Source organism: Arvicola amphibius, chromosome 14 (genome assembly GCF_903992535.2).
Source record: "Arvicola amphibius chromosome 14, mArvAmp1.2, whole genome shotgun sequence".
Taxonomy (NCBI): domain Eukaryota; kingdom Metazoa; phylum Chordata; class Mammalia; order Rodentia; family Cricetidae; genus Arvicola; species Arvicola amphibius.
Window position 1 is genome coordinate 26,080,339 of NC_052060.1, and position 17,110 is coordinate 26,097,448.

General features: G+C 44.2%; 1 protein-coding gene across 1 annotated transcript in view; it reads left to right on the forward strand.

The window, feature by feature from the left end:
- The window catches only part of Dbt (dihydrolipoamide branched chain transacylase E2), a 34,691-nt gene extending 19,902 nt beyond the window's left edge, over positions 1 to 14,789 (forward strand). Inside the window, exons 6-11 of the mRNA XM_038311377.1 lie at positions 2,644 to 2,860; positions 3,677 to 3,843; positions 7,181 to 7,258; positions 9,813 to 10,004; positions 10,127 to 10,198; positions 12,945 to 14,789. Of these exons, the coding sequence (XP_038167305.1) occupies positions 2,644 to 2,860; positions 3,677 to 3,843; positions 7,181 to 7,258; positions 9,813 to 10,004; positions 10,127 to 10,198; positions 12,945 to 13,112 (894 nt within the window). The 3' untranslated portion in view covers positions 13,113 to 14,789. The remainder of the gene's footprint in view (positions 1 to 2,643; positions 2,861 to 3,676; positions 3,844 to 7,180; positions 7,259 to 9,812; positions 10,005 to 10,126; positions 10,199 to 12,944) is intronic.
- Positions 14,790 to 17,110: the final 2,321 nt, after the last annotated feature.

The window sequence follows — 17,110 nt, forward strand, 5'->3', positions numbered from 1 at the left end:
TTAAACCGTTGACCGAAAGCAGATTCTTTATTAACCAATGGTATTCACAGCATACAGAGGGGAATCCCATATCACACCTTTTATTTTATTTTTTATTTTTATGTATGTTTGCATTTTTTTTAAGATGGGATCTCATTATGTGGTCCAGACTGACCTCAAAATCACTACATACCCCAGGCTGTCCTCATAAACTCTACTCTCCTACCTCGGTCTTCAGAGCGCTGCAATTACAGGCATTCACTACCACACCCTGCTGAGCACAAGTCTTGAACACAGACCTTGGGGACATTCCCGAGCCAAACCATAGCCTGCTCTGTAACTGTATGGCAGGTAAAATGCCAGGCAGCATGGCTCCGACACTAGTAAGTACTGACATGCCTCAGTTAACCTTCCAGATAGGGAGCTACTGTGAGGCGCAGGTCAGAAGGACCGGTGAAGTCACAGCTGACTGCACGGGAGCCAGAGTTTACCAGAGATCAATCATCTCAGAACCGATGGTGTCAAACACCGGTTGCCTCAGTTGTCATTGTATTCATTATTTTAAGCGTGTGTGCCAAGAACTGTACACAATATCCCTGACTCCTGCAATAGCCCTTCAGGGCGGCTGGGTTCTCGGTATTTTGCTGGTAAGAAAGGACAAAGAGGTGTGTTAACGTGTCCAAACCCAAAGTCAATAACAGAACTGGGCATTTGAGGAGAGTCCTGTTTACCCAGCCTGAGTTCTTCCCACTCTGCCCAGCCATGCAGAGAGTTTCTGAAGAAAGTAGTTGTTACCATGGGAACAAAAACAAAAGTCTGTCTCATGCATGTATGTCATTGACTTGTAGAAATGTTACTATAGATCCATATAGTTCTCCTGTCGATGAGGAACTATCCAAGGGCATACTCTCTGATATGTTCTGCCTTGTGTGGTCATGGGCAAACACTCCACAACTCATCTACACCCCTTCCCCTTTTTAGGGGTGAAGTTTCAAGTAGATACTATGCTTCCCAGGCTCATCTGGAACTTTCTATTGTAGCCCAGTCTGGCTTGAAAGTCAGTACTCCTCCGTCTGCTCCTAAATGCTAAGACTATGTCTGCACACCCGGCTTGTCTGTCTGTGCTAAGACTATGTCTGCACACCCAGCTTGTCTGTGCTGAGACTATGTCTGCACACCCAGCTTGTCTGTGCTAAGACTATGTCTGCATACCCGGCTTGTCTGTCTGTGCTAAGACTATGTCTGCACACCCGGCTTGTCTGTCTGTGCTAAGACTATGTCTGCACACCCGGCTTGTCTGTGCTGAGACTATGTCTGCACACCCAGCTTGTCTGTGCCTTTTCTTTCACAGCCATAGAGTTGTTATTGTTTTTGTTGTTGTTGTTTTTCTTCTTCTTTCATACACTACATCCCAACCATAGTTTCCCCTCCCTCCACTCCTCCCAGATCCATTCATCCTCTGTTTCTCTTCAGAGAAGAGCAGGTCTCCCTGGGATATCAACCAAACTCATCATAACAAGATACAATCAGACCTGAAGCACAAACTCTCATATCGAGTTTGGGCGAAGTATCCCAGTAGGAGGAAAGGGTTCCAAGAGCAGGCGAAAGAGTTAGAGACACTCCACTCCCACTGTGAAAGGTCCCACAAAAACACCAGCCTACACAACCCTCTCATATATGCAGAGGACCTAGCACAGACCTGTGCAGCCTCTGTGATTGCCGCTTCAGTCTCTGAGAGACCCTATGAGTCCTGCTTAGTTGACTCTGTGGACTATGTTCTCCCACTGACCTCAACCCCTCTGGCTCCTACAACTTTTCCTCCTCACCTTGGGGTTCCCTGAGCTCCCAGGTGGGGTGGGGGCAATGGAGATCTGCAATTTGAACTCTATTCCCACCTAATGTTTGGCTGTAGTCTCTACGTCTGCCTGAGGAAGTTTCTCTGATGACAATTGGGCTTCGCACCCATCTATCACACTCATAATTTTTTAAAAAACAATATGTAATTATTATACAAAATAGTGGGTTTAATTACTAAGCACTAAGAATTACAGGAGAAGGTCTGGAGATATGGCTTAGTGCTTAAGATACCTGGCTGCTCTTCTAGGGACCCAGATTCGATTTACAAAATCTACATGTCGGCTAACAACTAGCTCTACTCTGGTCCTTATCTGAAGTTCTCTTCTGGACTCCTTAGGTACCAGGCACACAAGTGATACACCGATTGTATGCAGACAAGACACACACAACAAATAAAGAAATAAAAACGTATTTAAAAAAAGAATTATGAGAGAGCAGGACATGGTGCATACCTCTAATCCCATCACTCACAGGCAGAGGCAGGCAGATCTCTTGAAGTTCAAAACCAGCCTGATCTACACAGTCAGTTCCAGACTGGCCAGGACTACACAGTGAGACCCTGGTAAGAAAGAAAAAATAAGGAAGGAAGAATAATGGGAGAGACTTAGAGATTTAAATGGGCAAATGAACAACAGTGTACATAAAAGCCACTTACACGGAGATCTTGAAGCTTATCTCAAAATGGTGAAAACGTTGCTACCTCAAACTGCATTCTTGGGCAAAAGTTTTTACCTTTAATTGATTACACTACATTTTTAAACTTTGATGCTCGATCTATTTTTAGCACTAAAATGTGTTGTGCTTTAGATTAAGCTGAGTGAAGTTGTCGGCTCCGGAAAAGATGGCAGAATACTTAAAGAGGATATTCTCAACTTTCTGGAAAAGCAGACGGGAGCCATATTGCCTCCGTCACCAAAAGCTGAAATAACACCGCCTCTACCACAAGCCAAAGACAGGCCCTTTCCCACGCCAGTATCAAAGCCTCCGGTGTTCACAGGCAAAGACAGGACAGAGCCCGTTACAGGTAATGGTGACAGCAGTGACAGGAAGCAGTGCTGATCTGTTTCAGGGCAGCCACCTCAGGGGATGTGTGTTCGTTCGTAATGTTTCTGATGACTTTTTGAGCCAGTGTCTCTCTGTGTAGCCCTGGAGCTCAATATGTAGACCAGGCTGGCTTCTGACTCACAGAGATCAGCCTGTCTCTGCTGAAGGAGACCCCTGCACAGTAGGGGCTTCCACCTGGACCCTGGGTTAGGTACAAACCACACACAAACACCTGTTTTCACAGAGATCCTCCATTAAGCAGGGAAGAAAAGTTAAAGAGGTTGCTCTCTGATCCAGGCAGAAAACAGCAGCAAATGACCTCGCAGGTGTGAGTTTTGACAGAAGGAAAGGGGAGGACAGAGTTAGAATGGGCGAGGATGGGGTGGTATATCTTGGTTGGGTCTGTTAATTAGGTGAACCAAAGGGGGCTTGATTGCTGGATTTCAATACTTTGATAGCTGAACCTAAGTGGTCAGACTCAGGTGGAGAAAGCAAGCAAGTAAGGGAACAGACCCTGGTGGCCAGCTTTAGGAATGCAATGTTTTTTAGCAAGGCGGAGGGAACTGGGGGAAGGGCAAGGCCTGCCAGAGCCATATCCTAGTGGGCTGGTGTCCTTTCATCTGCCTCACGAGTGCTGGGGTTAAAGGTGTGCACCCCCACTTCCCAGCTGTCAATTCTTACTAACAGAAAAGTGCAAATTCATCGTGGAATTATAATGATGCAGTCCCGTTTTTCTAATTTGTATAGAAAAATAACATATTATTAGATTTATATAAAAGGATTGGGTTTCTTCTAGGCTTCCAAAAAGCAATGGTCAAGACCATGTCTGCGGCTCTGAAGATTCCCCACTTTGGCTATTGTGATGAGGTTGACCTTACTGAACTGGTTAAGCTTCGGGAAGAGTTAAAACCTGTTGCTTTGGCTCGGGGAATCAAACTCTCCTTCATGCCCTTCTTCTTAAAGGTGAGTTTCACCCCTTCCAAGCGAGGCCCCAGAGGACACTGCCACTTGTTCTGTAAAGACATAATAGGTTAGGTGCTGGAGAGATGGCTCAGAGGTTAAGAGCACTGGCTGCTCCTTTAGAGGTCCTAAGTTCAATTCCCAACAACCACATGGTGGCTCACAACCATCTATAGTGAGATCTGGTGCCCTCTTCTGTCATAAAGGTGTACATGCAGATAGAGCACTCATACATTAAATAAATAAATCTTCAAAAAAAAGACATAGTAGGTTAATAGGTTTGCTATACTACTTCATAACATGTCGTCAGACTTAGATTAAAAAATGCCTAAACCCAATTATACAATTGAAATCTATGTTGTGTTTTTATCTTCTTGCTTCCTTTTTTAAAGATTAATTTTATGTTCAAGTCACATTTATCTATTTAGTGTGCGCCTGTGTGCATGCATGAGTGTACATGAATGTACGTTTTGTATGCTAGTGTGCTCCAGTGCACTCCAGATGATAACTTGCAGGAGTTGGATTCCTCCTTCCACCTTGTAAGTCCCAAGGATCAAATTCAAGTTGTCAGGCTTGGAGGAAAGTGCCTCACTCAACTGAACCATCTTGTCAGCCCAATATTCATTCATTCATTCATTCATTCATTCATTCATTCATTTATTGGGTAGGTTTTCACTAAACAGCTCTGGCCATCTCGCCAGCCCAGTATTCATTTATCTATCTATCTATCTATCTATCTATCTATCTATCTATCTATCTATCTATCTATCTATCTACCTATCTACAGGGTTTCACTAAACAGCCCTGGCTGGCCTGGAATTTAATATGTAGACAAGGCTGCTTTCAAACTCACAGAGATTAATCTGCCTCTGCCTCCCAAATACTGGGATTAAAGGCATACGCAATTTATTTATTTGTTTGTTTGTTTGTTGATTTATTTGTGTGTTTGTGTGTGTGTGTGTGTTCATTCAAGTGCCCACAGAGGACAGAAGAAGATATCAATCAGATCTCCTGGAATGAGCATTAACAGGCAGTTGGGAGTCATCAGTTTGGGTCCTAGGAACCAAACTGTGATGGTCCTCTGCAAGAACAGCACATGCCCGCACCCACTGAGCCATCTCCCCCACTTCAAACTAAGAAGAGAACTGTAATACTTGAGGAAAACCTTTCATCCTGAAAGGGTCCTAGGAAAGTTCTGTTTGAGACTTTGCACATCACTGTAGGAGTTCATTTCCATGTATTCAGAGCATTCATGGGGGACTTCTGAGGACGATTTCCAGTTCTTGACCTTGAGACCATTGGCTGACCTTGAGCAGCTGGCAGTGTGTGCTAGGCTTGGGTAAGCATACTGCAGTTACCCCTTAGTTCTCAGAGTACCCCCAAAATGGAGATTACCATCCCCACCTTCCTCTGAAGAGGCCTCAGAGAGGTTGAGAATCTTGTCATGGACATTACCTAGCAAATGGAAAAGCCACATTTCTGGTCTGCTCTGGTCTGTTTTGGTCTGGCCTCTCACTCTGCGCGGCTCTTCCTGGACCCCCTTCACAGTCTACCAAGAAGAATTACCCTTCAGTCAAATGGCGTCATTTCCTGACTCTTCAATAGTTTCCATTCAGTGCCTTTAGGTGGTTTCCTGTTGTTGGTTGTTTTCTTTATTCTTCTGGGGAACCAGCCATTCAGCTCCCAAATAAATCACACCCAGAGTCTTATTCTTATTTATAAATTCCCAGCCTTAGCTTGGCTCCTTTCTAGCCAGCTTCCCTTAACTTACCCATCGATCTTTTGCATCCGGGCTTTTACTTTTTACTCTCCCTCTTATTCTGTGTCTCGCCGTGTGCCTGGGTGGCTGGCCCCATCTGTTCTCACTTCTTCTCTTGCTCCTACATCTTCTCCCAGATTATCCTCCTGTTTATTCTCTCTCTGCCTGTCCGCCTCGCCCAACCTTTCTCCCTCCTGCCTTGCTGTTATAGAGCTGTTCAGCTCTTTATTAGACCACCAACCAGGTGTTTTAGACAGGCAACGTAACACAGCTTCACAGAATGAAAGAAATGCAACATAAAAGAATGCAACACATCTTTGCATCACTAAACAAATGTTCTACAGCATAAACAAATGTAACACAATGTAACAAGTGTAAATTAATATTCTACATATTCCACGAGAGTTTCCCAAATCCTTAGTGTGGCGTACAAGTTTCTGCTAGCTACCCCTCCTGTCTCCTCAAAACCTCACCCTGTTTTAACCACATCGAGCTATACACATAGTTGCTGGATTATACAGTTTTACCTGAAACATCCATCAGGTGTCTCCCCCTACCATTTCGTTTTGTTTTATTTGTTGTTTTTGAAACAGCGTTTCAGTAGATAGTCCCAACTGGCCTGAAATTCACAGTCCTGTCCCAGCCTTCCAAGTGCTGGGATTACAGGCATGAGCCGTCTCACCTGGCCTCCTTTTTGAAATATCTATGCATTATCAATATCAGATCAGTTCAGATGTCGACTCCAGACACCTCCGTGGCTCTCCAGCATACGGGCAGGAGAGAAATGATATAAAGAAAAGTAGGGGAGCCGGGCGGTGGTGGCGCACGCCTTTAATCCCAGCACTCGGGAGGCAGAGGCAGGTGGATCTCTGTGAGTTCAAGGCCAGCCTGGTCTACAAGAGCTAGTTCCAGGACAGGCTCTAAAAAAAAAAAAGCTGCAGAGAAACCCTGTCTCGAAAAACCAAAAAAAAAAAAAAAAAAAAAAAAAAAGAAAAGTAGGGGAGGGGTTAAAGGGGGGCAGACAGATTTGTACCAGCAGATTGGGCTCCAGTACGTATTTGAGGCAGCTCCGCCCTTGACCAGGCTAAGGACACCTGTGGCACACTGGCCTTTGAGGGTCACCTTGCAGTCATTAATGCATATTCTTTCCACACAGAGAAGTGGCTTACCAGCCTTTTTGTGTTTGAATTCCTAGCCTATTTTTGGGTTATCAGCTTGCTTCTCATAAAATCTAAATCTCACGTTAAGTGAGGAAATCACTTGGGATTAAGACGTCTTCCTTGGTACTTTGGCAGCCTGTGTGGCTGTTTGGGAAATTCCCTTCATGTTTGCAAGTGACCTGGCCACTTCACCATCTGTTTTTAAATGATGCTGGTAACCCAGTTTCACCTCCGTTGGCGACACGGGTGGGAGTAGTAAGCCCGGGTGTGCGTGTGTGTGTGTGTGTGTGTGTGTGTGTGTGTGTGTGTGACCTTGAAATAAGAATTCTCTTCCCGCTTCCCTTTTGGTCTCCTATTGCTTCCGGTCCCCTCTGCCTGTGTGAGGCAAGAGTGTCATGCTACATTGTCTTTCTCGTCACAGGCCGCTTCTTTGGGATTACTACAGTTTCCTATCCTCAATGCCTCCGTGGACGAAAACTGCCAGAGCATCACCTACAAGGTCGGCCATGCTTTGTGAAAATCCCGCTGTACTAGAAGATGGTGCTCATGTGCTTGTAGGTTAGAGCCCTCTAGGACACTCAACGACCCTTTTCCGGACAGGACCGGAAGGCAAAGGCATCGCATAAGCCGTTAAGCTGAAGTGCAGTCAGTCAGCGTTGTTTGTTTTCCCTGTTCAGTAATGACTTTGTTCAGCTATGCAGCCTGCCCTTTTCAGGTCCTGCTGGTTCTCCATTTAAAATAGAGGAACTGTATAAATATGAGGTATGAATTGGCTCACCCACTCTACTTAACACCTCCAAAGAGTCTCCTCTCTCGGGATTAAACTTCTGGAACTTTAAGGAAGAGCGCCATCTTCGGTCGGGTTTCCATTGCTGTGGAGAGACACCATGACCACAAAAACTCTTATAAAGGAAACCATTTAACTGAGGTGGCAGCTTATATTTTCAGAGGTTTAGTCCATTATCATCATGGCCAGACATGGTGGCTGGGAGTATGGTGGCATACAGGAAGGCATGGTGCTAGAGAATTCTACATCTTGGTCACAGGCAACAGGAAGTAGTCTGTGACACTGGGCAGTATCTTGAGCATATATGGGACCTCAAAGCCCGCCTCCACTGCGACACTCTTCCTCCAAAAAGACCACACCTACTCTAACAGGGACATACCTCCTAATAATGCCACTCCTTTTGGGGGCCATTTTCTTTCAAACCACCACAAGAACAATTTTTTTAAGTACGTGTAGGTAGAAGTATATTTCTGCAAGAGGCCTGTGCCCATGAGTGCAGGTGCCTGCAGAGGGCAGAGGCATCAGCTCACTTGGAGCTGGAGTTGCAGCCTGTTGTGAGCCTCCTGTGGGTGCTAAGAAGTTAATTTGGGTCCTCTGGAAGAGCAGTGAGTGGTCTTAACTACTAACTCAGCTCTCCAACCCAAAAAACAGTAATTAATAATATATTTTTTAAGTAATACATTGGAATCCAGTTTGAGCAAAGTCTTCTGTTTGGAGTGAAAGCATCTTAAGACAGAATTCTTGCAATGTTGGCTTCTATATTCATTCCTCATTAGCAATACTCAACTAGCAGTAAGCTTAGGGCTGGAAGGAGGTGGCTGAGTGGCAGAGTGCTTACCCAGCATCAGCAACACAGAAAACAAAAGGTACACTTAGGTAATACAAGCACTCTGATTAAAGCTATTGTGACATATCTAATGATCTTTCCTAATACAGCTTATTTTAAAAACTTAGAGAAACTAATGCTTGCCTTCAGTTCTGTGGCCTCAGTTACTCCCTGCTCACACTGATATTCTTCCACGAATTAATTCATTTAAGTAATACAAACTTTAATTTTCTTTTTTTTCCATTTACTATACTGTGGATGTCATCACACATTAATAGACGTGATATTGTCATTTATTCAATAAGTGGCCCACAGCAAATATTTTAGTTGTTAAAGAACTATCTGATGAGCTGGGCAGTGGTGGCGCACGCCTTTATTCCCAGCACTTGGGAGGCAGAGGTAGGTGGATCTCTGTGAGTTCAAGGCCAGCCTGGGCTACAAGAGCTGGTTCTGGGACAGTCTCCAAAGCTACAGAGAAACCTTGTCTCAAAAAACCAAAAATAAATAAATAAATAAATAAATAAATAAATAAATAAATAATGAAAATGATGATGACTCCTGGTTAGTGCCTTCATTCTTTTGAATATATCCTTAGGGCTGGAGAGATGGCTCAGTGGTTAAGAGCATTGCCTGCTCTTCCAAAGGTCCTGAGTTCAATTCCCAGCAACCACATGGTGGCTCACAACCATCTGTAATGAGGTCTGGTGCCCTCTTCTGGCCTGCAGGCATACACACAGACAGAATATTGTATACATAATAAATTTTAAAAAAAATATGTATACATGAATACATCCTTAGCACGTTTTTTTGTAAATATCGTATGTATCTTTATGATGGAAGGAGAGAACTAACTCCTGCAAGTTCTCTGACCTCTACATGCATGTCATAGTGTTTGTATGTACATGTACACACATGTATGTCGTAGTGTTTGTATGTACACACAGACATATGCACACAAATGTAATTTCTAAATTTAAAAAGAGACTTTTGTTTCTAAAACAATCTTTTAAGCTCGATTACATTACTCTTTTTAAAATGTTTACATTTATTTCATTGTGGGAAGGAAACTGGTACCACTGTACGTGAGTGGAGGTCAGCGGACACCTTGCAAGAGTTTCTCTCCCCTTTCACCCGGGTTCAGAGTGTGAACTCAGGTTGGCAGAACATGCCTTTACCCAGGATGCCATCTCATGCCTGCAGACTATTTCTTCTCAAAGACTTCTACGCTAGAGAAAATGGTGACTGTTTTGTCTTCTTGGCTTTTTGGAGTATGGCACAACGGTCTTTCTCCATCAGCCTCCTGATGCTGGGATTGCAGCACACCGCATGCCTCGCTTGGTGATACAGCCAGCATCTTTGTTGTAGAAGAGAGCGGAGTTTGTCTTTTCTTGTCATAAGCTTCTGTAGTAAAAGTTCTTCTGGGTCATTTTTATTTCATAGGCATCGCACAATATTGGGATAGCAATGGATACTGAGCTGGGGTTGATCGTCCCCAATGTGAAGAATGTTCAGGTCCGCTCTGTATTTGAGATTGCCTTGGAACTGAACCGCCTCCAGAAACTGGGCTCTTCGGGTCAGCTCAGTACCACCGACCTTACCGGAGGGACATTTACTCTTTCCAACATTGGATCAGTAAGTCGTGGTGTTCAAATGTATGTGTAACTTGCATGCACTTCTGATCATATGCTCAAATAAAATACCACCCGTTGTCTACCAGGCATTCCCTGAAAGCTAAATTGTCCCGTTCTTCTCAGATTGGTGGGACCTATGCAAAGCCAGTGATATTGCCACCTGAAGTAGCCATCGGGGCCCTGGGAGCAATTAAGGTATGTACAGTGAGTAACTGCGAGACAGTCTGAGCGAGTTGGAAGACTGACCATGAAGACTCGGCACTGAGGGTTTCCCTCTGCTTTCTAGTGTGAGTTTGTGAAGTCTGGCTCAGTATGCCTCTTTCTTCCCTGTTTGAGTTAAATCAGAGGTCACTGTACAGTTCCAGCTGGCTCTAATTCTGAGCCCTCCTGCCCCACTTGTCACCTACTGGGATTACAGATGTGTGCCACCATACCTACCAAAATGCTGATTTCTTGATCTTGAAGGCAATTGTATTTTGAGCAAGAATCTAGGTAACTCCAAAAATTGGTCTGTGGCCATGGTTTAGGACTTTTAGAATAGGGTTGTAGGGTTGTGACACTCACTCCTTCTCTGTATGCGTGCATGAGTGCTCTGCACATGCAGGAGTGCTCTACACACACACACACACACACACACACACACGCACACACACACCATAACACTTGTGTGAAGCTCAGAGGACAACTTCAGGAATCAGGTCTCTCCTACTCTGTTGGTTCTAAAGTTCAAATTCAGGTGATGGACCTTGGCAGCAAGCGGATTTATTTGTCGAGCCATCTTGCCGGGCCTATTAAATCTAATAATAAGTTAGAACTTATATTTTGTACATTCCTTATTTATTAACAGCAAGGTTTTTTGTTTTGTGTGTGATGTATGTCTGTGTGCATGTGTCTTGTGTGCTCAGAGGCTAAAGTGTGTGCGTGTCCTTCTCTATCACTCTACACCTTACTCTTTTGACCCATGATCTTTGCTGAACCTGGAGCTTGGGTTTTTCAGCTAGGCTGGCAGTCAGCAAACCTCCCCAGCCCTTTCGTCTCCACCTGTTGTGTTCTGGCCCTTACAGGTGTGTAGGGACCCACCCAGGTCACTACCTAGTGCTGGGATCTGAAGTGTGGTCCACATGCTGAACCGTCTTTGTGGCCCGAATAGCTGATTTCTAACATGCATTTGCTTCTTGGTACCAAGGATGGAACTCTGTGCATGCTAGGCAGGCACTCTATCAGTGAGCTACTCCCAGAGCCCTAATGTTTGTTTTCTCAGAATCACCTGTCATGGATTGGGACTTCTGTTTTTACGATGGAGAAACCCTGCCTTTCATGACATTATCTCTGTCAATGACTGAAAGGGCCTTGGAGTTGGCATAGAACACACCCAGACACCAAATTCTCAATGCAAAGGAGATTTTATTACCCTGGAGGGACAACTGCCTCTGGGTCTGACAAAGGCAGACAGCGGGTATTTCTGCAGGAGTGGTTTTTAAGGAGAAAAGAAGTCTGTGTTAGGGGAATTGCTAAGTCCTGGCTGGACATGTTAGCCAGTGTGGTTGAATAATGAATTCTAGTTGCTGGACCTCGGTGTTTTGGTAGCTGGAACTTGGTGATCAGTGTCAGGAGTGAGTCGGTGGCCAAATAAGGGACTAGAAGTTGGTGGCTAGCTTTAGGGATGTAATCTAACCGTTTAGCAGGGGAGAGGGAAAAAGAGACAGCAAGACCTGCTGGTGTCATGTTTGCGGTGCCTGTTAGAGAACCCTGTAGAATGAATACTAAAATTCCAAAGACAGATACTGGGGTTCAGCCTGAAGATCAGAAAAGCAAAGCAGCCAGCCACTAGAGAGCTCTTACCTCTATGAAATCTTCAGGCTGAAAAGACTGGTTCCTGTCTCATCCCACCTTATATTCCTCTCTAGGACTGGGATTAAAGGCATGCACCACCACTGCCCGACCTCTATGGCTAACTAGTGTGGCTGTTGGGATTAAAGGTGTATGCCATCACTGCCTGGCCTGTATGGCTGACTAGTGTGACAGTTTTGCATTCTGATCTTCAGGCAAGCTTTACTTATTAAAATACAAATGAAATTTCCCTACAGAGCCCTTCAGTGACCATATCTCCTACCTTCACCCTGACCCTGTTGTCTGAGGCTTCTGTCCTGCCCGGTTCCCGCAATCATTATGTCCCAAAGAAATCACACAGAGGTCTACATTAGTTATAAACTGATTGGCCTAGTATTTTAGGCTTCTTATTAACTCTTACAACTTATATTAGCCCATTATTCTTATCTGTGTTAGCCACATGGCTCAGTACCTTTTTCAGCGAGGCAGTCACATCTTGCTTCTTCAGTAGCTGGGCCAAGACTGCCAAAGGAACTTCCTTCTTCCTAGAATTCTCCTGTTCTCATTGACCTGCCTCTACTTCCTGTCTGGTTGTTCCCACCTATACTTCCTGCCTGGCTACTGACCAATCAGCATTTTATTTAAAATATAATTGGCAGAATACAGACAATTGTCCCACACCATGACCCCACAGAAGTTGTCAGACTGATTTTCTATTCCCATCAAGTTCCAGCTCCTTGAACAGTGTCCATGTGCCTTCCTTCCTTGCTGCCTTCAGTGAAGAATATTTTCCTTATCTCAGTTGTCTTTTTTTAAGAGTCTATAAGATGATTTATCACATGGTGATTAATACATTAACTGACATCTGAATGAAATTTAATGTAAATATTATATATGGGGCAGGAGATACCTTGAAGAAGTTAAAGCTTCAGACATGACCCCCTGAGGGTAGGGGAAATAGAAGCAGCATTTTCAGAAACCCTGGTGGATGCCCACTCATTGGCAGGGAGTTTCTGGACCTTATGCCGTTCTTGGCAGATCTTCCTTCCACTCTGAGAGAGAAAAAGTTTACCCTTGTTTATTTTTTGTTTTTTTTTTCCATTATTTCTAGGCTCTTCCCCGATTTGACCAGAAAGGAGAAGTTTATAAAGCACAAATGATGAATGTGAGCTGGTCAGCTGATCACAGAATCATTGACGGAGCCACAATGTCACGCTTCTCTAATCTGTGGAAATCCTACCTGGAAAACCCAGCATTTATGCTGCTAGATCTGAAATAATGTTACATACAACAGCCTTGAACTTACGCATTTCCAAAGAGTGCGTGAAGCTGCTATATGCCTCACGTATTCCTGTTACAGCTGCATTAGAAGTGATTTGAGTTACCTGCTTAAGGCTCTAAGGCACAGTATTTATGACTCACGTTAGGCTCTTTGCTGAAATGAATGATGACGTCATGATTTCCTGGGGTATCACACTGTGTAGGTCAGAGGGTGACTTCTCAATATGGTGCTGAGATCTTTGTATCGATGAGTTGAAACAGGCAACAAAGCAAAATTAATGTTACTAAAAGGCAAGTAGCAATATATGTGTGGTATCTGCTATGTTTCTTTTTTAATTTTTTAACTGACTTTTAGTGAGAGTTTAAAATTACACTTCACTGGGGAAAGGAGCTTTTATGCCAGTGTTTTCCATTTCCCTACAATCATGGTAACTGTTCTGCAAAATAAGTGCAATTCTGCTTATCTTTTCAGAGGATGAGGTGTATACTCTCCCCTTGGTACAAAGTATCATCTGTAGATGTCTGATAGCTGACGTTAGCATTATTTACAGGGGGAAGTTACGCTATGGTCTGAACTGTAGTTTACAGCCCATAAGGCTGTCCCAGGTAACTCTGCAGTGGGTAGACGTCTGGAGCTGTGGCAATGCTTTGGCATTTTGCTGGGAAATACTTGACTTTTCACACTCACTTTGTGACATAAAATACCATAAATACAGCAGCCATTGGCTTGTTTTTTTTATGCTTAGGGATTTGTTGACTTTTAATTTTATTGATTGTCAGCTAAAAGAAAGGGACGTAGGATCTGTTCTCTTCTCCTGATCCTCAGTAGGAGCGAGATCAAGTAAAGGGTCAAATGGGAAACTGTGGACATAAAATTAGTTTATACAGAATCACAACTAATGATCATCTTGATAAAGGTCCATTTAATCAGATAGCATGAGGATCAGTCTGATTCAAGGCTGGGCACACCTTTATTTCTAGCACTTGAGAAGCAGAGACAAGTGGATCTCTGTGTGTTTGAGACCAGCCTTGTCTACATAGTGAGTTCCCGGACAGCCAGGGACACATAAAGAGACCCTGTTTTGTTTGTTTGTTTTGTTTTTTTTTTTAATCAAATTTAAAATTTTGAAATCTAGGGTTTTTTTCTAATATTATCTAATTGAATATATCATAACAAAAGTACTTGCTTAATTGAAGTTTTGTGATAGGAGATAAAAGGTCATTTTTAATGCCTCCTTGATTTTTTTTCCAAAATTGAAATACCTTATAAATCAAGTAAATGCTGTTTATTTGAAAAGTCACATTATGAAATCATTGTTTTTACATAAAGAAAATTAACAGAGAAAAAAATCAATTCAGAGCCAGGCTTTGTGTCATAGGCCTGTAATTCCTGCTGTTGGGAGGCTGAGGCAGGAGGCTCCTGAGCTCAAGGCCATGCGAGGCTGCTTAGCGAGAGTCCTCTGGAGAAAAGGGAAAACTACAGATAGTATGGGGAGTAGCAAACTCTATCTATAATCTTAGCACTGTCAACCTTATAATGTATGCATCTGTATACATAGGGATTCTTTTATAAAAATGAGATAATGTATCTGCTATTTTATAATTTGATTTTTTAAAATTTATCATCATATTATGGACACCTTTATATGTCAATAAACAGTTCTACATTATCATACTTTGTATAATTTCACTGTGCATGTTATTTTTTTACTATTTATTTAATGTTGGGGCATGCATATGTGGAGGCCAGAGAACAGCTTGTAGGCATCTGTTCTCTTCTGCTGCAGTTTTGGTGCTCAGGTGGCTGTTTTTCCGTTGATTGACTTTTGTGTTTTGTGTGTCTATCATTGCATCTGCATATTACACATTCATATACTTAACATTGAGCCGAGATTGGGGACAACCGTAATCCAGGCATTTGGTGGCCTGAGGCAGGAGGATTGTGTGTTCCAGGTCAGCTGGGCTACATAGTGAGACCCAGCCCCCACTACCCCCAATTAAAACGTAACTACTATAGTTTTAGTATGGAGCCAACCATTGTTCATATAATGCACGCCTTGTTGGCCTCTGCCATGATTACACTTAGAGTCTAGCAATGGTGACAGATATTAAATAGCCAGAAAAGTATCTACAGTTACACCACCATGATGGAAAAACAACAAGCATTCCTTTAAGAACTATGTGAAAAATTCATTTCCCTTGTGTTCAGGGCCTCGGGGAGAGCACATGTCCTTGTATGAAATCAGGGAGCCCAGAGCATGGATTCAGCAGCACAGTTGAGCCATAGCGGCAGAGCCAGGCTAGGGCTGGGGTAGACAGACACCCTGGGGCAGAGTCTGGGTGGACAGAGCCCCTGCTGTACTCCTAGAGTTGACATTAAAGCACTGAAGCCAGAAAGGTCAAGTTCTTCATTAACACGGAAGTAATTGAGGTCATGTGGAGCATATACATCCGGTGGGAGGAGCGCATGAGAAAGGCTCACTCTGTGGAGCACTCTGACCTTTGCTGAAGAAGAAAATGTGAAAGACTCGAGGCAGGATGGGTGTGAATGTTCATCACAGAGCCCCCAAAGCAACTTACATCAGAACTCATGTAAACTGTGCTTTGTCAAAAAGGCAAGGGGATGGTTTGGAAAGCCTGCTGGCCTGTTTTGGCTTGTCGTGGTGTCTATTCCAAGGTCGTTTTGTAAGTTTTCTTGCTGACTGCTAAGTGTCCTCTGTCAGAAGGCAATGGCATCCAGCACCGCCCCTATACTGCCAGGAACGCAGACAGGCCTTTCCTGGGTGTTGGGTTGGAGTGGCGCAGCCTCCTGGACTATGAAGGTTTGTGGGCAGCCTGGGTAGTCATACATGTGTGGTAGCAGGAGCATTGGCAGCTACTGCCGTGAGGCAATGAGAAGATTGGCTTTGCAGAGAACATAGTCTCCTGGAAAGTCCTGTGCCTGGAGACCATTCCTGTGCCATCTCCACAGGCTAGGGCAGCCTTCTAACCCTGGTTGAGGCCCCAGAGGGAGGTGTGTCACCTCTGTGCTAGCATTCTCTCGTACATAGTATCAGTTCGTTCGTTCTATCTACAGGCATTGTCGGGCTTCTTTGCAAAGGTACCTGGACCAAACCAGCAGCTGCAGCTGAGGCACTTAGGTCCTCTGTAATGAAGGTGAGCACAAGAGAATGAAAGACCCCCAGTGTGGGGAGACTCTCACTCAAGACCTCCCCCTCCCCCCAGTAACTCATGAGAGACCGTCCTTGCTGCAATCACACGAGGTTTAATCGACAAGAAATCGACAAGACGAGAACCAGCGCACTGGGGCCGAGACTCATAACCCACACAGGGGAAGAGTTCGACCCTGAGTGACTGAAAATACCAGTGATGATCACTAGGGGGCAGTGATGATCACAAGGGGGCAGTGATGATCACAAGGGGGCAGTGATGATCACAAGGGGGCAGCTCCCTGCCTCTCAAGATCATAATCAGCAAGTTCCTGAAACACAGTATCCCAAAAATACCAATGATAATCACAAGGGGGAAACTCCCTGTTTCTCAAGATTATTCTCAAGATTACAATCTAACTTTATCTTCAGCTAGTTCCTGAAACACAGTCACTGAACCGGCTAATCCCCATGCTCTCTCCTTGCTTAGATTTTTGGCTCTATTTTTTCCTGCTTGGGGGGAGGGGGGGAGGTGTCTGGATTTATCCAGGTCTTTCAAGATCTTGGTGGGTGAGAGCCAGAGACCTCACGACAGGCAAGAGACAAATATGACATGCAAGCAAAGCTTACATGAGCAGTTCATTGGGTAAAAGGGGAGGGAAGAGAAAAAGAGAGGCCGAGACCTGCTTGCCTCTTCAGAAGAACAGCAAGAAGAGAGCCGGAATGGGCAGAGCCTGTCTCTTAAAGGGACCTTTTGCACTTGCATTCAGACTACACGGAGGCCAGTGGTGTAGCAGTCATAGGACCCTGGGCTGGCCAGGGTGGAATAACCTGGTGCGAGTGAGCA